This window comes from Pholis gunnellus (assembly GCF_910591455.1).
Source record: "Pholis gunnellus genome assembly, chromosome: 10".
Lineage (NCBI taxonomy): Eukaryota > Metazoa > Chordata > Actinopteri > Perciformes > Pholidae > Pholis > Pholis gunnellus.
The window spans coordinates 15,941,330-15,968,998 of NC_136537.1; the positions used below are offsets into that span (position 1 = coordinate 15,941,330).

The 27,669-nt window shown below is 43.4% G+C and overlaps 3 protein-coding genes across 5 annotated transcripts; 1 reads left to right on the forward strand and 2 right to left on the reverse strand.

Moving 5' to 3' along the window:
* Positions 1–217: 217 nt before the first annotated feature.
* Positions 218–16,215, reverse strand: LOC306701883 (uncharacterized protein). 2 transcript variants are annotated; one of them, XM_079167312.1, is made up of 18 exons: positions 16,049–16,215; positions 14,053–14,309; positions 13,715–13,911; positions 13,400–13,503; positions 13,045–13,109; positions 12,403–12,664; positions 10,459–10,652; positions 9,844–9,969; positions 9,542–9,670; positions 7,562–7,684; positions 6,599–6,734; positions 4,722–6,193; positions 3,658–4,458; positions 3,220–3,554; positions 2,944–3,034; positions 1,781–2,375; positions 1,390–1,530; positions 218–941 (listed from the first exon to the last, which is right to left on the reverse strand). In XM_079167312.1, exons 2-17 carry the CDS (start codon positions 14,212–14,214, stop codon positions 1,403–1,405), a joined length of 4,920 nt encoding a protein of 1,639 aa, XP_079023438.1. In that variant the 5' UTR covers positions 14,215–14,309; positions 16,049–16,215; the 3' UTR covers positions 218–941; positions 1,390–1,402. The 2 variants fall into 2 exon arrangements, with proteins under 2 accessions (XP_079023438.1, XP_079023437.1); XM_079167311.1 differs by having other exon boundaries at positions 10,459–10,655.
* A 2,701-nt stretch (positions 16,216–18,916) lies between these two features.
* On the forward strand, positions 18,917–20,099 carry LOC306701720 (protein RD3; the record flags this gene model as incomplete). Its single annotated transcript, XM_079167111.1, has 2 exons — positions 18,917–19,224; positions 19,724–20,099. The coding sequence occupies 2 exons, from the start codon at positions 18,917–18,919 to the stop codon at positions 20,097–20,099; spliced, it is 684 nt and encodes a 227-aa protein (XP_079023237.1).
* A 1,315-nt stretch (positions 20,100–21,414) lies between these two features.
* Positions 21,415–27,669, reverse strand: stx5a (syntaxin 5A). 2 transcript variants are annotated; one of them, XM_079167735.1, is made up of 12 exons: positions 27,572–27,669; positions 26,890–27,111; positions 26,154–26,224; positions 25,719–25,774; positions 25,550–25,620; positions 25,314–25,430; positions 24,954–25,010; positions 24,758–24,839; positions 23,645–23,731; positions 23,392–23,495; positions 23,163–23,284; positions 21,415–22,793 (listed from the first exon to the last, which is right to left on the reverse strand). In XM_079167735.1, the coding sequence occupies exons 2-12, from the start codon at positions 26,950–26,952 to the stop codon at positions 22,634–22,636; spliced, it is 990 nt and encodes a 329-aa protein (XP_079023861.1). In that variant the 5' UTR covers positions 26,953–27,111; positions 27,572–27,669; the 3' UTR covers positions 21,415–22,633. The 2 variants fall into 2 exon arrangements, with proteins under 2 accessions (XP_079023861.1, XP_079023862.1); XM_079167736.1 differs by lacking the exon at positions 23,645–23,731.

Here is a 27,669-nt window from a genome sequence, read left to right on the forward strand (position 1 = left end):
GCTAATAAAAATAAAGCTTCAAATTATTAGTTTTTAGTCGATTCAACCACTGAGTGCTCGTTAGTGTGAGACAGAGGAGCCGGGCAGCAGCAGCAGCAGGAGAGAGGGAGCGCAGTGTGTTTCACCATACATGGAGCGGAAACACAGGTTACACTGAGTCATAGACATGTGCCCACCCCCCCCCCCCCCCCCCCCCCCCCCCCCCACACATACACACATATACAAACAGTATCGTCAAGAGGAGGACACGCATGTCCATATTCACAGCTAACGTCTCTCTCTCTCACACACACACATACACACACACACTTTCTGTGCTTTCACACATTTTTTTGTAAACACCAGCCGTCTACCAAAACACATTCAAGTGTCCATAAATAAGTCTCATCTGGGATTTAAAAAGAAGAAAATATACAGATCCCATTCGCCTCTCTTGGCTTCACGCTTTTGTAAAAAAACAAGTCAAAGTTATCTTGACAAGCGCTTGTTTAGAAAAGCGTCACCGAGGCACCGTTTCATTCACAGCAGGCTGAAGCTAGACCCCGACGCTAATGCCGAGACACTTAAAACTAAACAGTCCCTTTGGAAAAGTGGTTGTAAACTTAAATACAAACACACATCACTAAATCCCTAGCTCTGTATCTAAATATACAGTGACAGCCTTGTGATGGACAGCTAAGTCTCCAGCAGCTATTAGAGGATGAACTAGTGACCATTAAGACGTTTCAGATCCACGTTGGAGGAGTTCATTCTGCCAGTGCAGGCCCAGTTACCTGCACACACATACAGACGTCCATGCATGAGAGCAGCACTGGTCTTGTGTTTGTTTGAAGGTCTGAAGGGCTTCAGGTTGCTGGTGACGCAAGCGTCCCTGCAAAGCTGCTGTCGTGCATCACGGAGGTTCACTGTCGAGCCGCGGTGATCGCTTCTTTCAACCAGATCTGTAGACAACCAGTGTGAAAAAAAACGTGCCAATGTAAGACGATACCTTTGTCTTAATAGTGTCGTCATTTTAACACAACCAAATAAAAAAGAAAACGGTAATAATTAAATACAATATTTCACTTGTTTCCAAGAATTTTGTGGAGACAAGTGACTATATATTTTGAAGGATAAGTCTGGTGATATTCTTATTTCTTCCCGTTTAAACTCCTACCACAACCAACAATGAATTGATCCGACTAACAGGTATCGCTGTGCCACACTGTTGCACTTGGTTACATGATTGTCTTTTATTTGGGGTATGAAAACAACAGACATGAACGAGTTCCTCTCTGTGCTATTCTCCCTCGAGACCTACATGACATATCACTAAAGCAGGCTGAGCGTGTATTTTCAATTTCTCAGTTCTTCAGACACGAAATCTACATCAGTGTCTCTGGAGGTTACCTGTGGCTGAGCTTTAATCCGTCTCCTCCTCCTGTCTCTGGTCTTTCTGAGGGACAGGTACGACAGGTACGACAGTTGTCCCCAACAAACCTCTTCTCACAATGTAGGGACACGAGGGACCGCTGGGGATGTCTGCAAATCCTGCAGGGCGGGGAGAGGCGAAGACGGAGGATTAAAGCAGATGTGGAACAGAGTGTGGAAGTACAAAAATAAAGAACGTCACCAACGGCAGGAACTTTGTCACAAGGTCAGAAAAGTCACGAACAAGATTCAGATATTTAAGGACTGCAACCATTGAACGCTACTAATGATACTCAACCAATCAGACCCTCATTAAGATTAACAATCATTTTCACATCTCTGCTCCCAGTATTGAGATAGAAAAACATACCTTTCATAACGACTTCCGGCAGTCCGTAGGGTTCATACTCGGTGTCGTCAAAGGCGGCTGACAGCTGCGTTCTGTTGCGGCGGATTCGCTCAGCCAGACGGGCCGGATCAGTCGGGATGGGGAAGGAACCCGAAAACAACACTCTGTCTCGTAACTCTGCTCCTTCAGGTGATGGGACAGCAGAGACAGGACGGGGGTCCACTGACTCTCCTTCATCTTCCTCCTCAGTCTGTGTGTACGCACAGCGGAGGTCAGAGGTCGCTGGAGCACTGCGAGGATACAGACTCTCCTCTGTTTGACTGCTGACACATCTCACGTCTGTCCGGACATCTTTGTCTGAGGAGTCATGTGTTGCTTTTAGTTCATTGGTGGGTCTGGAGGCATTAGACACGGCCTCAGGAGTCCCCGTGTAACACTCAGCTGATTTGGTCTGCTTTGGTCTCGAGACTTTGGTGGAATCTTTGGTGGCATGTGGTTGACCAGCTTTCTCAGAGAACATCTGGATAACTTCGGCGTCTCTCTTCTCTTTGTGGTGTGTTTGACAGGTATTTAACGGGTGCATGAGGGTGATCTCATGGTTTTCTTTTTCAGATTCCTGAGTCAAGAGAAACATAACGATTAAAGGCCTAAACAAATGTGAACAAAGTTGTGTGCCCAATAATTTTAAGTCAAAACTGTGAACTAAAGCATTTTACTGAGGACAGGCAGGTGTTTTGAGTTTTTCCTAATAATCTAATAAGAAGTTTCTTGGAAATAAATGTGTAATTTGGTTAATTATATGGAAAATAGTAATTTCCTTGAAAGAACAGCTTTGTCTAAACAATCATTATTCATTCACTACTGAAAACATTCTGCATACATGTTGAACTGTATACTCTGGATTACACAGCAGTGACTTGTAATTGTTTAATTTGTGTAACAATTCAACCTTTCTATTTACACTATAATTTGCACCAAATTACAGTTATTTCCCCAAAACTTCTGAGGAAGTTCTTCGGACATTACGGACTTGTAAAATTAAGATTCACGAGAAAAACTACTTCAGTCCGAACTCATTCTAAATGGACTGCAAATATATATAACTAGTTTAAAACTTTGACATAAACGAGCATAAAACACACATAATGGTCTGGTGTACAAGTGAGAGATTAAAAACAAATCACCTGGACAATCTGATTACATTCCTGAAGCGCCGCAGTCTTTTTGGACAGATCGAGACTCTTTGGTTCAGAGTTCAAGTTGCTGTTCTGAAGTCTTTTGGTAAAACAAGAACAAAAAAGTGAATTCAAAGCAAACACAGAAACCTACAAACAGACATACATTGTGTTTGCTTTACCTCTAACATAAACATCTTACATATATGCATTTAACACAAGCTTCAAATGCAAGTTAATGGCATATTTGTCACGGCTTCTTTAGCCCTAGCGTGAGAGTGTTACCTGGAGAACAACATGCGGCCCTGCAGTTTGTTGGAGAAGCAGGAGAGGAGCAACTCATCTTCTCTGACGACCGTCACAATGCCAGGGCTCTCCTGAACACCCAGGTAAGGCGCCTGAACCTGAACCGTCACAGTCGGAGCCTGGTCCTGGGTCATCTCACTGGACTGTGTGACAGCAGAGATCTGGTCCTGGGTCTCACACTGGTTGTCTGTGTTGGGGAGGAACTGGTGAAACGTTGGGGCTGGTTGGGAGGCCAGTCTCCACACAACAAGCTCCTCAGCCTGCTGCTTGGTCTCTGCAGAGAGAGCGCATAACCTCGTCTGCAGCTCCTCCACCTGGACAGGAGGGGAAAGACAGGACAGACAGAATCAACCCAAATAAAACTTAACATGACAATAATATAACTGTACATGGTATTAAGAGGCATGTTGTCACTACCTGCTGCTGTAGGCGGTTGATCTGCAGCTCAGACTCCGCCTCCAGCTCTTCTTCAGCCTTTGTACTCCTCCAATCTTCCATTCCTAACCCTCCTTCATCTTTCATCCTCTTCACATCCTGCAGCAGCAGCTGCTGCTGTGCGTCAGCGGTGATATTATCCGGCGCACTTAATGACCTCTGCTCCGCTAAGCAGGACAGAGACGCATTTCCTGTGTTTTGGCTTTGCTTGACTTGGTCTTCTTGTTTTTCACTGTCAATGTGCAATGCTGAGGTCCTGGTGTCCGAGACATTCAAGCCCTCCATTACTCGTTTCAGCAGCTCATTCTCCTGTCGGAGGGCGAGCAGTTCTGCGATCATGTCTGCTGTACCTCCATCTTGACTGCTCTCAGTCTCACCCACCAAACAGGCCGAGTCGTGGTTACTCTGGTTACTCAGAGTCTCGTCCTGAGAGCCTGGATGCTGGTCCCCGGTCCTTAAGGCTTCATTGTCTGATTCGTCACTAATAGGTGTTGCTTTGGTGAGGACGGTGACAGGACACTCCTGGTTTGACTGAAGCCCTGAGATCTCCTCAGACCTCTCTTCTTTCTGTTCTCCATCCTCCACCATCACCTCCTCTCTTCGTCTCTTCTCCTCCTCCTCTTCGTCGGCCTTGCGTGCATCCAGCTGTTGCTTGTAGCGCCGCAGTTCCTCTCCCTGGATGAGGAGGGCACTCTCCTTCTCTTGTAGCTCACATAGAAGACCGGAGATGTGCTGACTCTGCTTCTCAAAGGCCGTGGTTAGCTGCTCTGTCTGACGTGTCACCTGAGAAGAAAATAAAAGGACAGAAGAATAGAGAACATGTTGAAGAGAAACTGGGAACAAGCAGAGTAGTAGCTACTCTACAGCGGCCCTGAGAGGTCAGTCAAAATAATCACAATTAGATATTTTTTCAACATTTTTCAGCCCTAAATCCAAGTGTTGATTTAGTATTTCAAATAGTTTTCTTTGTATCTTTTCTAATATGAATTCTTCTACTTTGACTGGACAAACTGAATGCACTACACTGTAGATCCACCATTACTCACCTGGCTCTGCAGGGCCTCCAGTTTAACCTGGTACTGGTTGGCACGTTCTGTCTCCTTTGTATTCTCCTTCTGCAGCAGCTCCACCTCTTTAGTCAGATCTGAGGAGGCAGGCTCAACCTTCTGGAGGTCAGAAAGTGACCGTCTGTGGTCGGACAGGGGAGAGCCTCCCAGATAGTTCTGTCTGTCGTCTTCCATGTCACAGGCGACTACACCCGTTTGCCCCTCATCTGACGGAGGTGAGCGTTCGGGATCTATCACTGTTCGCTCCTCCTGGACTAGATCGTCTGTGGCCTGAGATACAAGCATGTTGCGTTGGTTGGTGGACTGGCAGAAGAGGAGGTGCTGCTCTGGTGAGGGGAGGAGCTTGTTGTCGCAGCGAACGATGTTGGAGTTGAGCTCATCATCGTGGAGGGTCAAGTATGTCAGCGGGCTGTTGGCCAATGAGAGTTTCTCCTCTTCCAGTGAGTCTTCTTCTCTGCTGCTCTTCAGTTCTTCCAATTCAGCTTTAAGTTCTTCCAAATTCGCTCTCAACTCTTTCTTTACATCCACGTCTGTGTTGTTTATTTGGTTCCTCACCTCTTTCTCTCTCTTCCGCTCTTCTTTTTCTAAAGCCAGCTGGGCTTTCACCTCCGTGAGCTGTTTCTTTAGCTGGATATTAAGCTCTATCATTTCACTCTCCCGGTCTTGTAGCGCTTTGTTTTCCTCCTCCTCCTCCCGCTCCTCTCTCTCTCTCTCCTCTCTTTCCTCCCTTCCTCTCGTAATCTCCATCTCGAAAGCAGCCATCGCCGTCCTCAACCTCTCCGTCTCAGCCCTCTCACTCTCCAGCTGTGCCTTGCATTCCTTGTCCTGATCGCCCTTCTCCAGAGCCTGGCTGGCATGTTTGCGGCTGAGTTGTTTCAGCCGGGTCCTGGCTTCCGTCTCGGCCCGTCGCTGGGCTTCCAAGTCCTCAAGTCTTTTCTGCAGTTCTTCACGTGCATCATGTAGCTCTGAGCGCAGTGTGGCGTTCTCCCTCTTGAGGTCTTCAGGGGCTTTGCAATGATCACAACCCATAGAGATGTTGGTGGGCGTACCAGCAGCAGTAGAGAGCCCTTGATCAAATGTGGACCGCTTGTTTGTCCCAGAGCTGTCACTCTCTATCGCCTCATTTCTGCTTTTATTCTCCACCTCGTTACTTCTGTGTCGTCCCCTTTGTAAACGCTCAGAGTCTGAGGACATTAGGTCAGTGATGTGTTCGGAGTCGATGCCTTCTCCTGGCTCTCTGTCAGACGGGTAAGATGCTGCGATCTCTGCCCTTCTCTTATCCACATCCTCGTCCTCTTCCCTCCTCTGCTCGGCTAGGGTGGTGTCACTGGGCCTCTTGGTGTGAGTTGATGGTCGAGAATGAAGAGAGTGAGAAGGTTGAGGGGAGAAACTCTGCCCAACGGGGCAAAACTGGACAGGCTGGAGAGGGGTTGCTGGGACAGCTTTTTGCTCTGAAGTTAAAAGGAAAGAAATACAAAAATCAGAGCTTATCTCTATTCTTAATGCATTACTGGCATACATAGTTACTTTTGTTTTGATTTGATAAAGTGGATGGCGTATTAATGACCAGCAGGGGGCAGCACTGGGTTAAGAGAGTTTTCTATTAGAGGAGAATTGACATGGCATGTATTGTAGAAACCATGAATGTCAAGCACTCATTAGGACTCGTCCACTAAAAGTCCATAACCCCTTTATAAAATTATAACTAATCATCATGTATTTGCTCGCTTTGGTGACTTTTAGCAAGACACCGAATCCCCACAAACTCCTGTCTTCTTGACCTCCCAGTGGACGCATCCCATTACTGATAAACGTCACGGCTTTGTCCTCTCTCCTGCCCACAGCTCGCTCCTCACCCTGCAGTTCTTTGAGGAGACGAAGGGCGTCAGCTCGCTCCTCTGCCAGTCTCCTCCCCTCCTCCTCCAGAGCTCGCTCTCTCTTCCTGCTCTGCTCCAGACTCACCGCCACACCCTCTGCCTCACGCAGAGCTTCCTAATGGGGGGGTAAAAAAAACAACAACACGCAAATAAGATGGATTGAATCCAGCAGTTTTGAGACAGACTTCGTTTGTTGACATTAAAGCCTCTAAAACAGCCTCTTTACAATGTGTCTAACAGATGTATGTTTGTGATGACACATCCTTCATTTCTCCTGATCAGTTTAAAACTAAGACCCTAATAACTATATACAAGTGTAAAGGTCTGTCAAAAGTCCAATTTTGCTATATACCTGAGATGTTTGTGTAGCTATGTATTGACAGCTACAGAACATCATAGTGTCACAATAGCAACAAACCACAGATTAATGCTGATGTTGCAAGCTGGTATACACGTAATGAACCACAACCACAAACTACTGTGGAGGGTTAAAATGCGACTGTACTTTGGTCTAATTCTTAGTTTAAAAAAAGGCTGTTCTTGTGTGCAGGTTTAACAGTTCACCATCTAGATTCGGTGTTAGTTATAGAACAGTTGGGCTTTTTCGAGTACAGTAGGATATGAAGGTTCATTTCTTGCCATAGTGACGGGCAGGAGAGGCCATTTAAGAAATCAATATCCGACAACTCATCTGCTTAGCGCTCCAATAATAAACCTTTATTATTACATAATAATGCAGCAGCTGGATGATTGAAAGAAGACACAATTTACTTATAATTTATTAACAGTTTGCTGATCTTAGACTGACATGTGGCACATTAAGACGCCGTTTAAAAATGTATGGAGTTCATTATACATCTACTGCCCACACTCAGCTAATGAATAATTAAAGTGAGACACTGACTCAGGACCATCACTAGTGTGTGTGTGTGTGTGTGTTACCGTCAGTTTGGCTTGTGTCTGTGACTCTTTCTTCTGGCTCTCCTGCAGCTGTCCCTCCGTCCACTTTAGTTTCTCTTTCAGAGCGTCCAGCTCCTTGTTCAACGTCTGCTTCTGTAGAGACAGCTGATACAGGATATTAGCAATCAGTAGCTGATTAAAAAAGGGAAAATTAAATTAAAGAAGATTGGAGGGAAAAGATATAAGAAAACGGTGAAAGTAGGAGGTAAAAAATTAAAAAAAGAAATTAATGTCTGTAGTTGTAGGCGCAGGAATCAGGAGCAGTGAAGGGAACAGGAAGCAGGAGAGGAATCAGTGTTCGATAACGGGCATAACTGTGTCTTACGTCAATAGTGGGGATCTCTGTGGGGAAAGTGAGGAAGACGTAACAGGTTGATCGGCTTCCCACCAGTGCTGGTATCAAGTTCTCTGTATAAGATTACTACTGATCCAGTTTTAATAATCACATTACATTACTAATCCAACAAATGAGTAACTTTCCTCAACCTTTTTGACTTTTAAAAGATACATTTCACAGAAGGTTTCTGTGGATGTCATTATTAGACAACTTCTGCAACTAATATAAGCTTTGTTGTACAACATTGATTGACCCAATTCTAAGTTATCCAAGAACAGAAATCTAGTGACATAAGTTCCCGTCATATGTGGTGTAACCAGTTCAACTACTTTACTCAGGACGGAGTTCATTACAAATGAGAGACGTAGCACGGACTGTAGAATCTATTTTTACTTACTTCCTGCCACAACTTAACAGCTCGTAAATTATGTCTACAGACAAATCATACCAGCTGATCATTTTGACTTATCTGTGTTAGCAATCTTCCTGTTAACACAAGGATGTGGTATACTGTTGACAATGCTTTAATCAGTTCATTAACTGCATTCAAACATCTAAAAGACAATCATTAAAACCTTGAGTTCTGTTGGTTAGTCATGACTGAAACTCCATGCATTGGCAAACACAAATCCCATAAAGAGCTGTGTAAATCGAAATATGCACCATCAGCAGTTGCACGTGCGATTTGATTGGACACAAGCTGTGCCTCTACTGTGTGTTTACTCTCTGTAGCCTTGTCAGGTGTAACAAGATAACATCTGTGTGGCTTACAAAGGGCTTCCAGCGTTAGTAGAATGAATGCTCATTGTTCAGACTTGTTACACCATGTCTGAAAGCAAAGGATTCTTTTTGAATACTCAAAAGACTCGTAGATTTGTATTATTGTTCTACTGATTAAAAAACAACCACCACAGCATTCCTTCACAAAAAGGAAATCCAAATGAAAGCGTAAAGAATTGCAACACCACATGTCTTCAAGCACAAACACACTCCTCCATGTCTTCAGTCATGCAGCTTGCCTCAACACACCTTCAGACAAATCTTCCATCTACCTTCATCCCGCAGCCATGCCTTCACGCCTCGCTCACTATGAACTCTTTACCATTTCTCACACACGCTACGAGTTTGTTTCACGCTCCCATGACCAAAAGCATTCGACACACAGTCATTACCTTCGCTGCTCAACCTTTCCACTGGGGAGAAACCGAGAGGAGGACGAAGCGGAGAGGACAGCGGGTGGAGAAAAAGGAAACACAAACACAAGAGGGCAAGAGAGTGAAACAGAGAGTGAGAGAAAACAACAAGAGTAAGAAGCAAGTGTGGGAAAAACAAAAGAGAACAGTGCGTGGACCTTTTCTTTAAGTAATACAAAGTACCAGGAGACAGAGAGAGGAAGAAGAGAGACGGGGAAGCAAGGAAGAGAAAGAGGGAATCGCTGAAAAACAGAGCAGACTTATGAACCAAAATATAAACAACATGTACATATTCCTCCAATGTTTATACAGATCTGAATTAAAGGCTTTATCTTAGTGAATGTACTTGTATGAAAAAAACATATTAGTGCCTTCTTCATGTGTGTATGTATGTACTTTGTGTGTATTTATGTACTTTGTGTGTACGTATACCTTGTCGGCCTGGGCCTGCAGGGCGTTGTGGAGCGTCCTGGCCTGCTGGAGCTCCACGTTGAGCTGTTTCATCTCCTGCTGATGCTGCTTCTCCAGACTCTGCCTCTCCTTCTGAAGCTCTGTCACATCCTGGACACAACCAACTAAATCTGAACCACTATCCTCAACTGTAATGTGGACAGATTAAACTGTATATAAGAGTTGAATGAAACACAAATCTGAAATCTTCTCTTGCTTCCTTCAGCCATCTCTCCAAGCATCTTCTTTTATTTCTCTTAATCTGTCCACATCACCCATCTCACCCTCTGGTGTTGTTTCTCCAGCTCCTTTGAGCGTTGTTGGTGTTGCAGTCGGCTGCTCTCCGTGTTTTGCCTCTGACACTTCAGCTCTTCCTGTAGGTGCTTCAGCCTTTGCTCAGCTCCTGACGCCTGCCACACAAACACACACGACATGCTCTCTTTAAAATTGACAACAAGACAACGTTCTATCTTTTTATCTTCTGGTGCTAACTGGGGATCTGCATTTGACATTCTAAACACAAGGAAAGCACTAACACTGTGAGACTTAGCATAGATACTCTTAAATGAGACACTTCCGCCCCTCCCAGTCTCTCCTCGGCTTTGTACATTGTTTGACAAATGGTTTGATTTCACAAAATATCAGCTGGATCTTTCTACAGCTCAGAACAGAACAAGGACACTGTTTTTTTCCAGCTCACTCATTTCAAAGTACCCGATAATAACGGATTGTGTAACAAAATATTCCCAAAGCGTTTGTTATTTTCAGGAAAGTCAAAGAGAAATGTTTTGCCAAATGAGGGCGACACCCATTTGGGAAAATACAGCACATTAGCAGCTGTATGAAACATGTGTTTTCAGTAGTAGTACCACCGGTGGTGTGATAGTGGGTGTATTTACCCGCTCACTCTCCTGGGCCATGCGTGTGTGAGCCAGGCTGAGCTCATCGCGGGCTTTCTGAAGGCTGAGCTCTCTGGTCCCGAGCTCCTTCTTGCTTTGCACCATCTCGCTCTGGATCGACTTCAGCGTCCCGGCCTTCGCACTCAGCTCCTCCTGCAGAGCAGTCACGCGACTCCACGCGTCTGTTAAAGATGCTGCTGAATGGACCAGACACACAGAGACCCACCGGTTAATGCGCTCATAAGCTCCCATGAACACCTTTTAGGAACACCGCCGAGTCAATTTAAAAAATATATTTTGAGTCCTTAAAGAACCGTACCAGTGTTTGTAAAAGTTGTATCTTATTTACTAAAATGATATACAGTTTGCATCACTGCCCACCATGTTCCAGAAGAAAACAACTGTCAGAACATATTGATGACATTGTCTTAATCAAAACATTTGAGGGAAATCAGTCATGAAAATATTTGAATCCCAGAGTTAGAAGGATTTCAACTTCAAATAGAGGAAAGGTGAAGGAGTCGGTGGAGAGCAACAGGGAGGAGAAGTACAGGAAAACACATTTAAAAGATTTCTTCCTTCAAAACGAGCATCGACATTATCAGCAAGAACACCTTGTTTTCTTACAACTGACCAGCAACAGTTAACAACACACAGCTGGAATCTTTACTAATGGGGTCAATCCAGACCGACTCATTGATCAGCACAGCTGTTGTAACTGTATGACACGTTCACAAAGCCTGTGGAGCAAATCAACGTCTGTCCAATAGTTTGTCCTTCATCTTTGTCCTTCATTTTACAATACTGTTCAACGTTTTAAGTGACTTTTTCAAATGAATCACAATTAATTAATTATTAATCACAATTCATTTTACTACTAAAAATAACCTACTGTTTTCTACAATTTACATTTACCAAATACAGCTTTAACAAGCAAATCTGAATAAGATCCTGCAACGTGTATAAAGCATGTGTGACTTCAGTAGAGAAGAGCGCAATAAAAGAACACAGCAGCAAACAGCACACCTAATGTAAACACTGCTCCCTCCCCCCTCTGTGTCCCAGCAGCTAGAAGAAGCATTTATTGTTTCACATTGAACAGTCCCCTTCCTCCTCTGAACAAACAAAAGTGTAACAGAGAGATAGAGGAGCGTTATATATTACAATTAGTACGTGTACTAAGAGACACAGTACACCATGGAGCTGGCCTGGGGGCGGAGTCTCCGGCTGAGCCAGTGATTTCTACACAAGCCTTATGTAACCAGTGTTGAGGTTATACAGAGTACATGAGATTTGTTGAGGCAGTCCCATCAGAGCTGAAGAAAAGCATCAGTGTGAATTAGCCTTGATGTAAATATGAACATTTTAGACATTTTTTAACTTCATGGAATCACATTCATAAGCAACAATGAATTGATCCTACAAACAAGTATTGACTATAAGACCATTATCATTATTATTATTATTGTACAAAAACTATTACAAATGAAAATATATGCAGTGTAGTTAATTCAGCCCTTTGACCCCAACACATGCACTATTTGCTTCTGTTTGAGGAACATATTATTGTGTTTTATCTCTTTTCATGGGATGTGTGACAATAGACAATAAGAAAAATATAAAGTAACACCAGCCTTCTGAAATGACACTTTGGCTTATTAGCAATAGTCAACTCTAAGTCATTCTGACCAGACTTTGCTCAGAATGAATTTGAGGCCAGCTGTGACTGAGCTGTTGCTGCTGTGGCCTCTGGAGAGGAGACAAATCCCAAAATTAAAAGAAATCAAGGGATTGTCTCACAAAGACAACGTGTGTTCCGGTCTTAGTTAGTCATCCAGGTTGCTTAATTAACTATTTAGGAGACATGCTGCCGCGTTGAGCTGTATGTTTGTATTTGCAACTATAAATGGGCGACACCCAGTCGTACCATATTACCTTACTCACCATCTGTCTCTGTCCGGTGGTCCTTCTCCTTCCCACAAACCCTCGTCTCCGACTGGCCTTGACCGATGACATCCGTGCAGGGTGTCTGGGGAGAGCTCGGGGACAGTCTCCTGGCTGCTGGCCTCGAGTTATCCTGTTCCCACGGAAAGGCAGCCAAGGGAGTGGAGAAGACGTCCGATTGGTCGGACGGATGGCGCTGGGGTGTGTTCTTGTGTTGGTGTTGTGGTGACGAGGCTGAGCCGACTTCGGAGAACTGGAGCTGCTGCAGAAGGGAGGAGAAAAGAAAGAAAGAGGAGGATGTGAACAGGATGTCAAACTAGAAAGAACATTTTGAAAGAATTTACAAACAGGGTTAAAGTTCCTTCACTTAAACTGCATTTTACTGATATACATGTTGACTTTTTCGTTCCTTTGGCCTTAAAACAACAGTAGAAACTAACGGGCTGAGAGACACAGACATGTTAGGAGGGTCACAAAGTACTAACAGACAGACTGACACAACGTCGGTTTTGGTCTTCTCATGGAACTTGTTGACAATAAGAAAAACACAGAATAATCAAATCAAACAGCTCTAACCTAAAAACCCACATCGGTTTTGAACAAGCCAATGCATAGTCAGCACAAAAACATGCTGGTACTTACTCGAATATGAAGTGCCCGGCTCTGTCCTTCATCTCGAGAACCCGGCCTCTCCTCCTTTTTACTCCCTACAGGGCAAAAACACAGCATATCGATTGGACGTGTTTCCTAAAGCCAATCACAAAAGCTGATAATAACAACGGCAGTGAAGACCCAAATGCTTTACTGACATGAGAGGAAAGAGAAATACAACAGTCCTCAGAGAGTGAAGGGTTGGGAGAGGACGGGAGCTAAGAGAGTGTATTTATAACCTCTCTGCTCATTTGGGAGTCTTGGGTTTTCACTTTCATTCTCAACATTATTCAGTCCATTAACGAAAAGATATAAACCACCAGACAGAATAAAAACAGGACTGTACCGCTGTGTTCCCAGGGTGATGTTGTATTCCAGAAGGGAGTGGAAAACAGAGTAGTGTCTGACGATCTGCTGCTGTTCTGCAGATTCTCCAGCTCTGACTCCAGCCTGAGAGAGAAAGAGAGAGAAAGAGAAAGAGAAAGAGAGAGATAAAGCGAGAGAACCAAATGGAAAGAGTTCAATGTGGGCTAGGAATAGGGAAAGCTAAAATGAATAAGTATGTCTTGATGACACAGATGAAGGATTTGTCTCATATTATTGCACCATCAACGAGAATGATTACAGCTTCGTGACTGAATGTCATCTCACTGGTCCTAACCTTTTCATTTCGAGGGCGAGTTTGTTGTTGAGGGTGCGAGCAGCGTCTACCTGGCCCTCCAGAGAGCATACTTGGGCCTGCTTAGTCTGAAGCTCCTGGGTCAGGCGCTCCCTGCTGGTCACCGCTGCCTTGGCCTCCTCTCGAACACCGCGGAGCTCTCTCTGCAGATACTGGAGCTCCCCACAGACCTCCTCATACTGGACAGGGAAGAAGAGGAGGAGAAAGAGAAGAGGGAGAGGTACATATTTCAGGATTTGGTACGAAAATACCAGATGATGATGGTGCTGTATTGAATTGAAGACTTGGATGTGGCTCTCAACATGGCCGCCTGCTTGTACCTTCGCGGTCTGTTTTTCGAGGCTCGTGTGGATGTTGTCTAGTTGCAGCTGTTTCTGCTTGTTCTCTCTGGACAGTCGCTCCTGATGGACGTGCAGCTCCTTCACCTTTTGCTGGACCCGTCCAGACAGCCCCACCGTCCAGTCCTCCTCAGCCCAACTCATCTCTCTCTACCTGGGCCTGACACGGCTTGACAGATCCAGAATCAGACAGTTCCTGGAGCCATGGAGTGAAGAAACCAGCAACACACACACACAGTCTGAAACAAAGAGGAAGTACAGGCCTGTTAAGTGAGGTGCAGGGAGCTCTTTAGCCAATTAGTGTTGTGACAGAGGATCCAATCCACACCACATGTATCTAAACATGTTTCAATCATCTGTGCCTGTGGCTGTGTGTCCTGTCTGGAATATGTTATGTTGCTACGGCTCTGATCCCTCAGGAAGACGCTGGTTGTCACCGCTGGGCAGCTGTGACTCAGTGTTTCCCAACACAGACCGCCTGCAATGTTCCAAGAGTTCCTCAAGTAAAAAAATAAATTCCTTCTCTTTCAAACAGTTATACGCTTACTTACAAACTGAAAATGTTTGCAATGCAGTGTTTTCAAGTTAAATCTGCAAACACTGCATTTACTGCACCAGCACCTTTTATAGACTCGGGGTTAACGCCAAGAAATGGACACAAAATTTAAATGTAGGAATGAAGAGAAGCCTGTAGAAGTGAATTCTGAACTCTTTACATGCACTCCAGGCTTAAGACTACTAACACCATAACACCAGTCAGTTTCGGTCACAGATCACAGGTTATGTCACTGTGTTCACCTGTTCCTAAAACTAGAGTAGCAGAAATACTCAACTGAACTGACTGATGAACTAGTGAAACACACACCTCATTGTGGCCTCTGGAGTGGCTACAAAGTGTACAATAGCTCTTTTGTGGAAAGGCTTCTTCCAAGTGAGTGTGCGATTTAATTTAATCGAAACCTTGCATTAATGATGCTTGTTAACAAGCTGCATTTGGTTTTGAGCTGCCGCTATCAACGATTGTTATCACAGATTAATCTATAAATTAGTTTCATTATTCAGCAATTCTTAGTTTAGAATTTTCCCAGAGCCTGAGGAACCTCAAGTTGCTTATTTTATAGTTCTGATAAAATAAGCAATTTACTATGAGTTAATATGCTCAAGCACATCTGACTTTGTCAGCAACAAAATAATGAAATTCTGGAGTTATTTCCATTGTTGACATTAGTGTTTTCAGTCCATGTCCTTTAGATAGAGGCAGGCAGGGTGTTCCTGAGAACTAGTTGCCTAAAACACATACTATGTACTTGCAACATCACATATTTACTGATAATCTACTGTAAAGTTAAAAGGCAAAATGCCTAAATACAATCTTTAATAAAGATGGTGGAGACAGGTATTCAATATCTGAGATATTAGAAAACAGGCACTAAAACTAGCGAAATCCAAGAAGTTCACATAATAAAAGACAAAAAGATGTGTGACATTGTTCAAGATGCAAACAGTGGATTAGTTTAAACCTTAAAACATGTCTGTTTAGGAATACAATCTACCCGACACTATTGCCTTTATGGGGATCTGTCACCTCCATAAATAAGAGGAGGCAGCTGTATGTAATGACCAATAGCTTCTCTCACGTTTAAGCAAACTAAAGACAGAATCTAGCTAATCTAGCTAAGGTTTAGCTAGTTTAGTAGAGGAGGAGACAGGGATCCAGAAGTTGAACCGTGGCCTGTTCTCTCGCAACGTGTGATCACGAGGTTCAAACACAACAAAAGACAACTGACAACTTACCCCCAAAAAAGTTTAATTTAAACGTAACGTCCAATCGGGACCACCGCCTGTGAAATAACGTTAACGCTCACACAAGCTGTACCGTGACTGAGAGAGACGGACTGTTGTTGCTTCAGTGGTCAGTCACTGACAACTAGCACTGACCTAGCACTGATGCTACTAGCTAACCACACACTAGACTTACCTCTCACTTTAGTATACAAAGGGCGCACAGATGCCGGGGGAGGTCCACACAGACCCGGTGGCGGTGCTTTGGTAGCGTCGTTTAAAAAGTGCCACCGGCCTCCAGGTCTTCTTCACTACCGGTACACACCGGGACGAACTGTCGCTTTGAACGGAACCGAAGCTAACGACTGGCGTTAGCTGACAGTTTTCATATCTGAGACAAGATGCCGCGCGCGTCTCACGCAGCTGACAAGGCAACAGAGTCGTTGTGGCACGAGGAGGGGGTGAGAGGCTAGTGACGTAGCACGGGAATGTTTTGGGGAAAAGTCCTCGCGGCGGTATATGAACTACTGAGGACCTCTGGCGGTCAGATGTGTGAATGGTGTTGCCACTTTCTGTTGAAACATGTCTCTTTATATTATTTAGAGCAGTGTTTTTCAAACTTTTCTGAGCCGCGGCACATTTTTTACATTAAAAAGCTCCCGCGGCACACCAACAACCAAAAACGTTTCAAAATGACACCTTTTAGCATAATACAGCATATATGACAGGGGTGTCAAACTCAATCACAGAGAGGGACAAAATTGGGACCACGTTGAGGGCTAAATAGGTTCAACATTTAATAAACAGGATAGAAGGGATATTGTATAAGTCGGCCCAAATGAATGACCTTGGGCAGCTTCTAAAGGGGGCTCAGCATGACACTGATGTCAAGTTGGCCCAAATTAATGACCTTGGGCAGCATCTAAATTACTTGCAACAAACAGTGCGTGAACTTAAAGACGAGCTGATGCAGGAGGAGCAGATACTTGCTGGCCATAATAATTTCTCATCTGAGAATCAGAGAAATCAGAGCATCCTGGAGAATACATCTAATGATGCTATATATGAGGTTTGTCCTGAAGAGAGCCTCCTGCCGGCTCCAGCTGCTGAGACTCAGACCAGATGTTGGTGGCATCGCTGTGCCAAAGGTTTACTGACAGCAGGATTGGTTGTTGGCATCGCTGTCGCTGGACTGGGAATAGCGAAAAAACTTTAATGTGTGAGACTGGAGTATTCAACCTGCAATAGATCATATATTAGCACAAAGATAACATGTTGTGAGTGTGACGCTCACCAATGTGTTGTCACATGTGTGGTACAGCTAGATCACAAACCATAAAAGTGACTGGCCAAGGAACGGATTAGTCATCACTTAAAAGGTACAAACAAATTTCTACCAATGTAGCCATGTTTAAAATCCAAAATGTTTTTTAATATTTCAAAAGTGCCCTTTAAAAGGTGGTTTGTAAACCTAGACTGCATATGTTTTTGGCTGGTGTCATATTTTCGTCCTGTGTTGTTTGTTGGATGTTGGAGGAACACAATGGATATATTCCTTTAATGAGTTTTTATGCCTGATGATTTAGCTATTGTGAAGAATTCTAGTATTTTTTATAATCAAATACATTTAGTCAGTAAACACTGTTGATCACTTACAGTTCCTGTGTATTTACAGCAGTTACAGCATCCATCCACTGCAGGCAACTGTAATTAGATTATAATAGTCATTATAGTCACTCATTCTTCCAGGTAGGCTCTGGATTTGAATGTAATCTGGGATTTGGTGGCTCAGTGCTGAGTGGTGCGGAAACCCAGGAACTAGCCTGCAGTTACCTTGCATACAAAACCATTTGCTAGCCAGTGGCCCAGACAAGAGAGTTTCTATGTGTGAGAAAGAGAGATTACTCAGGCAGTTGTGTAATCTTGTCCATAACAGTTTGGTGATTACAGGTGTGCTTGAGGGATTATTGTCTGAGAACTGGGAGACTATTTTTAGACATACGCTGTGTTATTTTCAAGGATTGAGCTGGGTGTAATGGCAGAGGCATAACAGTTTGAAACCAGAAGGTATACTGGTTAAAAATTCATGACTGCCCGTAAATATCTCTGTCAGACACTGTGGAAGTGGTTTAAAGTACCTTTGAGCAAGACACTGTCCAGCCTGCTTGTGTGAGTGAGCTGACATCTTCAGTTTATAGTTTTAAAATTGAGATAAAAAACTATTTTAAAAAACTGGTTAAAGTTAAATTAAACAAGAGTAACTTGAATAGATACCGGCCCCATGCTATTCAATAAACACCCCATTTAAACTGTCCCACACACCAACACACACACCATACTCGCCCAGGTGTACGCTCATGTGAGGTAAGCTCCTCTCATCACTCGCTCATTATTAATACAGGATTACATTTATTCTCAATCCCAAACTCACACACACAGTCCACGGGGCTCCTCGCTGAAGTACACACCCTGTCTGCCTAGGACCGTCAAAGGTAGCAAGGCAGTCAGGTAGCTGTGTGCCACCAGCTGGAGTCCGAGGAGTTTTACCCTTTTTGAATGTCACAAGCTCATGGAGACCTGCTGTTCATCTGGCTGCTAACAGAGGCTTTACCAGGCAACAGGTGGATTTCTGTCTGACAACAATACACTGCAGCTTCGTAAACCCAGTTCCATGACGGTAAGACAAGAATTAAACTTCCATGAGAGCATTTAGGGCAAGAGAATAACAAGTGATAACATTCTTCCTAAGAAGACGTGGTTTGTATTAATCAGCTGTATCAGTTGTTTGCCCCTCACATGATTGTGAGTCCTGTTTTACTTGAACAAACTGTACTGATGATAAGATTTGTCTGGCGTGAAGGTTATACAGTGTTTCTGAGATTTCTGTGTGATTATGGAAGCTTACATTCTCTAAAGAACTACAGTAGCCATGATTAAGTCCCCACATCTAAAAACATTTGTATCCAAAATGTAAAACAATTCTTCTACAGACTGAGTGCTGTTATATATATAATGGTCTCCAAATGTTAATAACTGTTTCCTTTCTTCTGTCCTTCTCACCCAGATGTTTCCTTGGTCAGCTGTTTTCTCCCTTGAGCCCAAAGTGGCCGGCCAGCGCAGCTCTGAGGAGTTGGTCACCAATACTCTGATGTTAGAGCTGGGGGCCATGGTGAAGCGCACTGAACGCATCCGTTTGGAGCGGGCGACGGAGGGTCGACGCCGCCGTCGCAGCTCCTCCTCCACAGCTGACTACAGCTGGCTGGCCACCGCCCCGACCCCACAGCCCTACGAGCTGACACCCAACGACCTGCTGGAGCTGCAGGACCTCTGTGTCAAGGTCCCTCCTGCACAGTGTGGCCCTCTGATCGTCAGGTGAGACAGACAGGGACACAGAGAGAGAGTTGGACATAGAAGAAACTAAATGGGCAGAGTAGGCAAGGAAGCTACTCTCAGATCCAGACCCATTCTTTATCTAAGAGATGACTCGACATGATATCACAACCAGAGATATTAAACAGTGCTCAAGCACCAGCTTTTTTGTTGCCGCTTTTGCATTACGAAGGTCTAAAGCTGAAAGGATTAGTCTTTGAATCAATTAGTTCACTTTCATTTTCTATTATTTATTAACACTGTACTGGTTTTATGTTATCCCTCTTCCAGCACCAGTGTCATCAGGGTTCATTTCCTAACAGGGCCGTAGCGAGGGATTCCACTGCCCACTTGGTGGCGGTGGCACCTCCATTCTTAGGGCTACAACGGCCTTCTCTTCTGTTTCTGTTTTGTTTTGTCTTGACTGTAAAGTGCTTTGTAAATGCTTGTGTTATTTCATATCAGGCTGTTCATATAATCACAGCTGTCGCTCCCACTGCAGGTTCAGGAGGCTGGTGTCGCAGATGGAGCCTGAGGTTCAAGAGGTCCCCCGGCTGTTTCGCTCAGTGCTCCGCGAGTGCATGGACGAGGTGAACGGAAATGAAGACATGCAGACGCAAGACGGCGGCGTCTTTGAGAAGCAGCAGCGCAGCAAGAGCCTGTCTTTTGTTAACTTCCGCAGCAAGTTCCGCTCGGGTCAGCTCTTCAGGGGCAGCAACACGAGAGGCTCCAGGGGGAATCTGGAGCAGCAGGTGGATTGGTCCGACGAGGAGGAGGATGGAGAAGGGGAGGAGGAGGCCATCAAGGCCAGGGCGAGGAAGGGAAGGAGCAGGAGCATGCCGGAGATCAGCCCGATGGAGCAGAGTGCCCAGGGGTGAAAGAGTCAGGGGAGAGACAATGCAGAGAGGATGGTGGGAGGGACAGGACCTATAGAGAAGTTCTGATAGGGGGAGAAAATGAGGAGGAAGAGAAGGAGGGAAGGTAGGGAGAGATGGGTCAGCTGCATGTAAATATGGGGAGGAGAGTTTTTTTCTCATTCCAAATAATTTCTAAAGGAGAAGATAAGTCTACAGAGTGAGCTTAGAATGATTTCTTCACTTTCAGGAAACCTGTCTAATTACTAATGAACTTGAAGTCTGTTTTGGTTGTAAGATTCTGAAACATGTGATTAGGATTTATATGTGCTGACAGCAACATGACAGAGAGTCTAAAGTCGTGCTAGCATGGATGGAAGTGAATACAAATTCATCCTGAGGGGAACATGAATATGTTCAATATTTATCAAGTCATCTCCCTCAAAACCACAAACGTCAACCTTCTGGTTGGCTAGAGGAAATGTCAGAGGATCATCAAAGTCATGAGGATACACCGTCTGGGGACCATGAATGTCTGCAATCCATCCTTTAGTTGTTGTGATATAGATATAAATAGTCACACCACTAGCATGGTTAATGACTAAAATGTGCTGCATGGGGTTTAGTTGGGTAGAATCTCTTGCGTGGCTGACCTTCACATGCTTCAGGTATCCTTAAAAACAAAAAGCTGCTGATGAATAATATGTTTTATGAACCGACCCTTTAAAAACATGTTACGCAACAGACAGGACAGCTGTTATTTGCAGTAGATTGGGGGATGGTCGGCAGTCACAGTTTGGCTCCAGATCACCTGTCGGTCATCGAGTACCGTCATAGTTTATCTATCAAGCAGGAAATAGAATCTAGAATCATCTAATCTTTTTTTATTGTGAATATGATATGTATTTGGGGAAATATACAGTGTTGTCATTATTTCTAAGCGGTTCAAACGTTTTTTCCCCCACAAAGATTTTTTTTGTTTAGATAGTTATGAAGCATTTGAGACTAAATGTGACTCTTGCAGTTTTGCCCATTTATATCAGTTATGTCTACATTTTTTAAGTCTAGAAGCCTTTCTACAAAAGGAATGAAAGATACAAGGACCTTTATCACTTTATTGTGGTTGAGAAGGTTAAATATTTATATGTAAATATGTCTGGGGCCTGTAAATAAATATAAGTACAATCTGTCTTTCTGGTGTAAATATGTTGAATATGTCACACAAAGCTGCACCTGCTTAGCACGTCTGTTAGCTAATCTTAGCCTCCCAGCATGGCTAATTATATCACTGCTGACTAATCCTCTTATCCCAAGAAAGTCTCAGCCGTGAACGCCAGCGCCCCGTTATCATTTTATTATTATGCACTTTCTTATTAATACATCGTTATCACTATTTGCACTTTATACACTGAAGTCAAGGCATTTGGCTAAAAAAAGAACAGACAGGGGAAAAAACAGGAAGAATGTTTTCTCGTTCTTTTTAAAAAGCTATGGTCATTTATAGTAACATCCGATACGTTTAGAAAGATTAAGAGGGGAAGCAACTACAACAGTGGCATCCAAACAGACACTTCCAGGGCATCTGGCTGATTGAGTCACTTCATTAGAAGCCTTCACAACCAGCCGAACCCCTTCATAAGCTCTGATGTCAAACCTGGACCCTTCGGGTACTTCACTCGTGCTGAAATCTTTCCGCAGCACTCAACATGCAAGGTTTAAACTTTTTCAACCTGCCTGAAGGCCAACAACCAAACCATTTCATAGAAAACAGTCTCGTGACACATCTTGTGATTTCGTACAGCTTGTATCTGAATGACAGCAGTGACAGTCCCTTCAGCCGTCTGCAACTGGAACCTCTGGTGCCTTCAGGACACGAAATGCACAATGCGTGTCTTCGTACTGTGTCACAGTTCTATACGAGTACCCATTTGGCAAATAAACTTTGAAAACATAACAGAATTAAAAAAAATATAATTAAGTAATGAATTGTTGATAAAGACGGGGCACAGCATGCTCTTCAATAATAGGTAAGTAAAGAAGCAAAATGATGTGAGGATGAACTCCAGCTCTGTGGTTTGGCTTTGAAATAATATGATCATTAAGATAATTATGATAATCATCATAATCATAATAATAGATGACATGGGATGACATGGGTAAACAAGTAAACCATAGTTAAAAAGACAGTTTGCAGAATCAAACCATTAAATTATAGCCATTTTGATTAAATGTTTATGAATAATTGGTCAAAGTACAATACTGAGCAACTTGTTGCTCTCTCTCTCTCTCTCTCTATACAAGGTGGGGATTTAAGATAATTTATTCTTTCATTTGGACAGAATTCGACATCTTCATTCTTCACTGAATTGTCGAATTAAGATCATGAGTCCGTGGCTTGGGAATAGTCTGTGTTAATCTGAGCGGCTCCCAGGCCTCCATCAAAGTGTCACTTTGAAAGTGAAGTCTGTCCTTCAAATGCGTCGTCTTAGTCCAGCTTTAGTTTCACTTCCCCCTCATACGATGTGCTTTCCCCCTCCTCTCAGCTGCTTCTCTTTTCTTCAAGCGAAGAAGACAACAAAGATGATGAAGAAGACCACGAGGACGAGAAAGATCTTGATCATCAGCCAGCGGTTGGAGGAGACTGACTGGAAGTATTTGAGGATCTCTGTGTGGGCGGACTCCACGTTGAGCTGGGTGTCCTCCACGTTAGCGTCGATCCTGTGAGAGAAGGACGACAGGAGGTTCAGTTGTTAAACAGATGCTAATTATCTTAACAATCATACTTTTTCTATCAGATCAGTCGGTTCTGGAGATAAATGTCAAGTTATATATGTGACTCAGAGTTCCTTTATCATATATATATTCCTATACGAGTCTATTTAGTGAAAGATGTCAATGTAAATTGATCACAAGCAGCTGAATTCTGCATGAAATCATTTAAGATAGTCACCATCCAAATTCTAGCACCACTTATTTACTCACAGTTTCCAATTCCCTTTTTGCTTGTTTATGAAAAGAGTAGTTTAACATTTTGGGATAATTGCTAGTTCGCTCGCTCGACTCCCCCCAATTCTTGCCCCGTCTAACCTCTGGATGGTCTCCTCTTGCTCCTTGACCATGTGTGCCAGCTGCTGGAATATAGAGCCCAGCTCCACAATGGTGCTCTCGATGTTCTGCATGGTGTCTGCACGGCTCTGGATGTACGAGTCCTGCAACGGCACAGCAAGCAAGATCTCAAAAAGGGCCACAACACAGTTAAAACGCACACAATCCTTTCCGTGTGCCTGACTTTGACGAATATGCACCGACAGTCTACCTGCTCATCAATAAGCTGGAGTTGCAAGGGATTGGTCTGAGAGTCCATATCGATGGCTACGTCGCCCATACTCCTGGACTCATCCTGCATCAGGACCGAGCTCTCTGAAGGGAGACAACAAGCAAAACACACACGTGTTGAACAAGATCAGACAGAGATCCTCAGTGGTAGAGGGGGAAAACAGAAAGAACAGCGGGCACATAGAGTAGCTAGTTTATACCCGCTGGGAGAGTCAAGCGTTCCCGGGAAATACCTTTTAAATTTGAGGTTGTATTGCCCCGGTAACCATTGCGCTGCTCACGAGCTGCATGCGGCTCCTGGGCCCCTTTTTTGCGGCTCCCTAAAATATTTTTTAATTTTTGCATTATAGATGACCAAATACAATAATAAAATCATTCACAAGGACTTAGATCAGTTCCCAATCACAACAGCTGTTAGGAAAGTACACTGCCAGTCAAAGTCTCTCTCTACATACAGTCAGGATGCATTTAAATTAACAGGCAATTATGAGCAAATCTGCCTCCACACGTGTTCCAAAGATGTAAACATTTCTATTCAAGTACCTGTTTTCTTGCAACCACTTTAATCATCATATACATAGTATAATATTTATATTATTAAAAGGTGCACTGGACAGGTCAACCAGTTAAAGACTCTTATACTCTAATGTCTGCAAATTACAGCGATAATAACCAAACTCATTTTCAATTCGTTGTTGGTTATTTCAAAAATAAGATATTAAACATTTTTAATTCACACATCAATTCGCCACCTAGAATATATTGTAGGATATCGACAGTGAGCACAATGTTGGAGGTTTTACCAAAAACGCTGAAATAAAGCTTGTTCATAAACATTTCACTGGCAGTGTAAACGCCCCAGAGGAAGCATCTGAGCTCGCTAAAGGACAACATTTGGCTATTTGTTTTAAAAAAAAGGTAAACTGAGCAGGAGCCAGACATGACGATTATTGCCTCTGAGCCAAAACCAATACTCAATAAAAGGTGTGTTCACTCCATTACTCTTTTTGTTAGATGAAGAGGTTATAACAGGATATCATTTGTGCTCCATGTTAAGGTTACACCAGTTAGTAAGAAACGTTTACCTTTCACCCTCATCTGTGCTTTAAGGGATAATGTTTAGGTTGTGATTTGAATGAGCTGCATTAAGTGTTTAATCAGCACAAAATGTGGCTGAGGCTAAACTTTTCCCACAAACAATAATCAGTAAAGAGTGAACACGCCCCTTTATGAAGCCGCAGCATCATGCTGTGTTTACCTGCTGGTGCCGTTACTTTACCGCGAGACAATAGAAACAATCCTAGTGAGTGACAACAAGTGTGACGCTAAGACGTGGACGGACTCACTGAAGTTGTTGGCCATCAGAGGAGAAGACGAGACCGGGGGCTGTGAGAACTGCTCTCTCCTGCTGCGCTGCTGCTTCAGGTTCTGCAGGAAAAGGGACAAATGATGGAGGAGGTAAACACGACGGGACCCGATTCAAACATTTTTTTAGTATCGTCTGCCTTGATAAATGATAGAAGTAAGACAAACATCTCTCACCTCTGTTCTGACTTCTAGGACTGACTTGAAGTCATTGGACATTGAAGCCAGTTTGGACTGTAGACAACAAAAGACACAGCCGGTACATTTGTTACAGAGAATTCTAGAAACATTTTCTGATGCCATTTTATATGACATACAACACTATCTTATTGTTAACTATTTTTTAAAGTATGCACTTTCCTCTATTTAATTGTGTATGAACAAAAGCACATGATTAAAAGGTTCAAGAAAAAAAACAAAAACACAAAAATGTTGATAACCAAGAATATTTTAAATCAATAAAAACATTGGCCGTAAAAGGCCACTTGTACTCGATGCACATACAATATAGTATGAATTGGCCCGTATTGAATTTACCTGTAATGACACCACTATGGTGTTTGAGTGGGTTTGGATGTGTCGGCCACCTGGAGCTGCGCGGGACCTCACCAAGTCCTGCAGCTGTGCAATCTGTTTGTTTAGACTGTTGATGTCCTAAAAACACCAGAGATAGAAAACAGGGCGTATAGTTTTACAAGATAACACAGATAATATACAAACAATGCACATGTTTGCAAAACCACATTTCATGGGAATTTAACAAGTCAACTCACTTGTTTAATGATGTACGTTAGCTCCTCGATCTCCACGGCCTTGTCGTCAAACAGAGATTTTCTTTTTGCCACTAAAACATTATAAGAACAGCATTTAGAATCAGCACTTTTAACAACATGACACCAAAATGAATGATTTACGTTAAAATAATATTAAAGGAACACTTACATATAGTGAGCTTTTCCAGTTTGGCAAATGTATTGCTCAAGTCTTTTCCAATTCTCCTAGAAGGAAACAAACAAACAAAAATGTAGCTTTCTTTGTCATGCACATACTAAAAGGAGTACTACAACAATTTTAATTAAAATGTAATACGCGTCTTTGCATTCCTACAGGAAAGACGATTATATCAACTTTATCTCTGTGCTCCGTGTCTCCCTGCACACAGTCTTTGTGCTTTGCTCCGCCAAACTAACCCTGAACCAGCTTCTCCACTAAAAATGTATTTCAATCTTCTCAATCTTTATGCAATAAGGATGCGGAGGTAATAATATGCGAAAGCAAATAAGGCAACACCCAAAATCACCATAAAAGAACAAGTACATTTAGCAAACATGTATGAGCTGGTGATACACGTGAGAAGACAGACTATGAGGAACTTACTTGGCCATAACTGTGAAGTCACTGCGCTGCCTGAGCGCGCTGAGAGTCGGTTTACTGGGCTGGACTCCATTCTGTCAGGAGACGTAGAGAGAGAAACAGTAAAACAAGAGGCTGAGCAGTAACTGTGAAAACATGGCTACAGAAATCCTCAACATTGATTTGAGAGTAATCAATTGATCAAGTGACAGGGAATTAACCAACATGTTTATGGTGTCGACTGGTAACTTCTGGTTAAAGTCCATCTGACAATGGATTATTGAGGATGATACCAATGGTGACATTTAAGGATTTAAAAACACAAATTGGCCAATACCACCATTTTGTCAAATAACATAAACAAGCAAGTTTGATAAGAATCCCCTTGGACAAATAACTGTGACACAATATGCACCGAGTGTAACATTCAGACAGACTACCCCAAACACATCTCTGGTATTTTCCTTTCATCGCTATTTTAGAGATTGGAAAACATATGCTTCATCAATCATGTGGGATTTACAGTAAAATAGGCTCGAAACACGACTGAAGGAAGACAACAAGAACACCTACGTGTGCTTCACTTGACCCAAAGAGACTATTTCAATATGGAACAAAAACTAGACACAGAGAGAGAAGTAAACAAGGAACCAAAAGCAAAAGTCACCAAATCGGAGCAACTAAAAACTATTGTGATTTACATGTTGGGGCTTATTTTACATGAAGTGATCCGTGTTTGTGCTGCGATGAGTCAACGTACCGGTCTGCCCTGGAGAGATTTACAGGCTGACTGGAACTCGAGGGTCCGGTCACGGCACGTCATCTTGCCGCCGGTAAAGGGTCACCAGCCGGCTCTAGATTGCAGAAACCACCGGGGTCACCTTTTTCTTCTTCTGGTCCGGTGTGATGATTTAATAGGAAGACCTCCCAAAAACTCACATCCAAGGCGGGGTTTCCTTCATGGGCATATGTACACACATGTCTGCAGCGACGGGAACAGACGTGTCAAGACAACTTGTTAGTTGACAGTTTGAAATGTAACTGATGAATAAACACAATTTGATGTTACGTTAGATAGTCGGTACTGTTAGCTAACAGCAGGGTTCTCTGACACCAACAACTAAGAGATCGACTAAATCACAATAATCAGACAGTATATAACTGCCACAGCTCACAAGTAAGGCCACAGGTGAGTTAAACACACATACCGCGAGGTAACAATGCGTGTCTGGACCGACTCTGTGTGGGTAAAGGCCGTTCATCACGACACACAGCTGATCACGGCCTGACCGGCTAACACACAAGCTAACTGTTAGCTTCAGAGAGCTAGCCGGGCTTCCCGTACGGTCTCTCCTGCTCTACCTTTGTTAAATTCGACCTAAAGTAACCACGTGAGGTTAAATATTATTTAAAAAACACCAAAACGACCAGTTCTTACTTACTTGAATCGATATTACATCATATGTCGGGAGCACCTCGACGTTTCTGGTTTAAACTAATCAACACCCAGGAGTTAAAGTTCCGATCCGGGTAGTTTCCG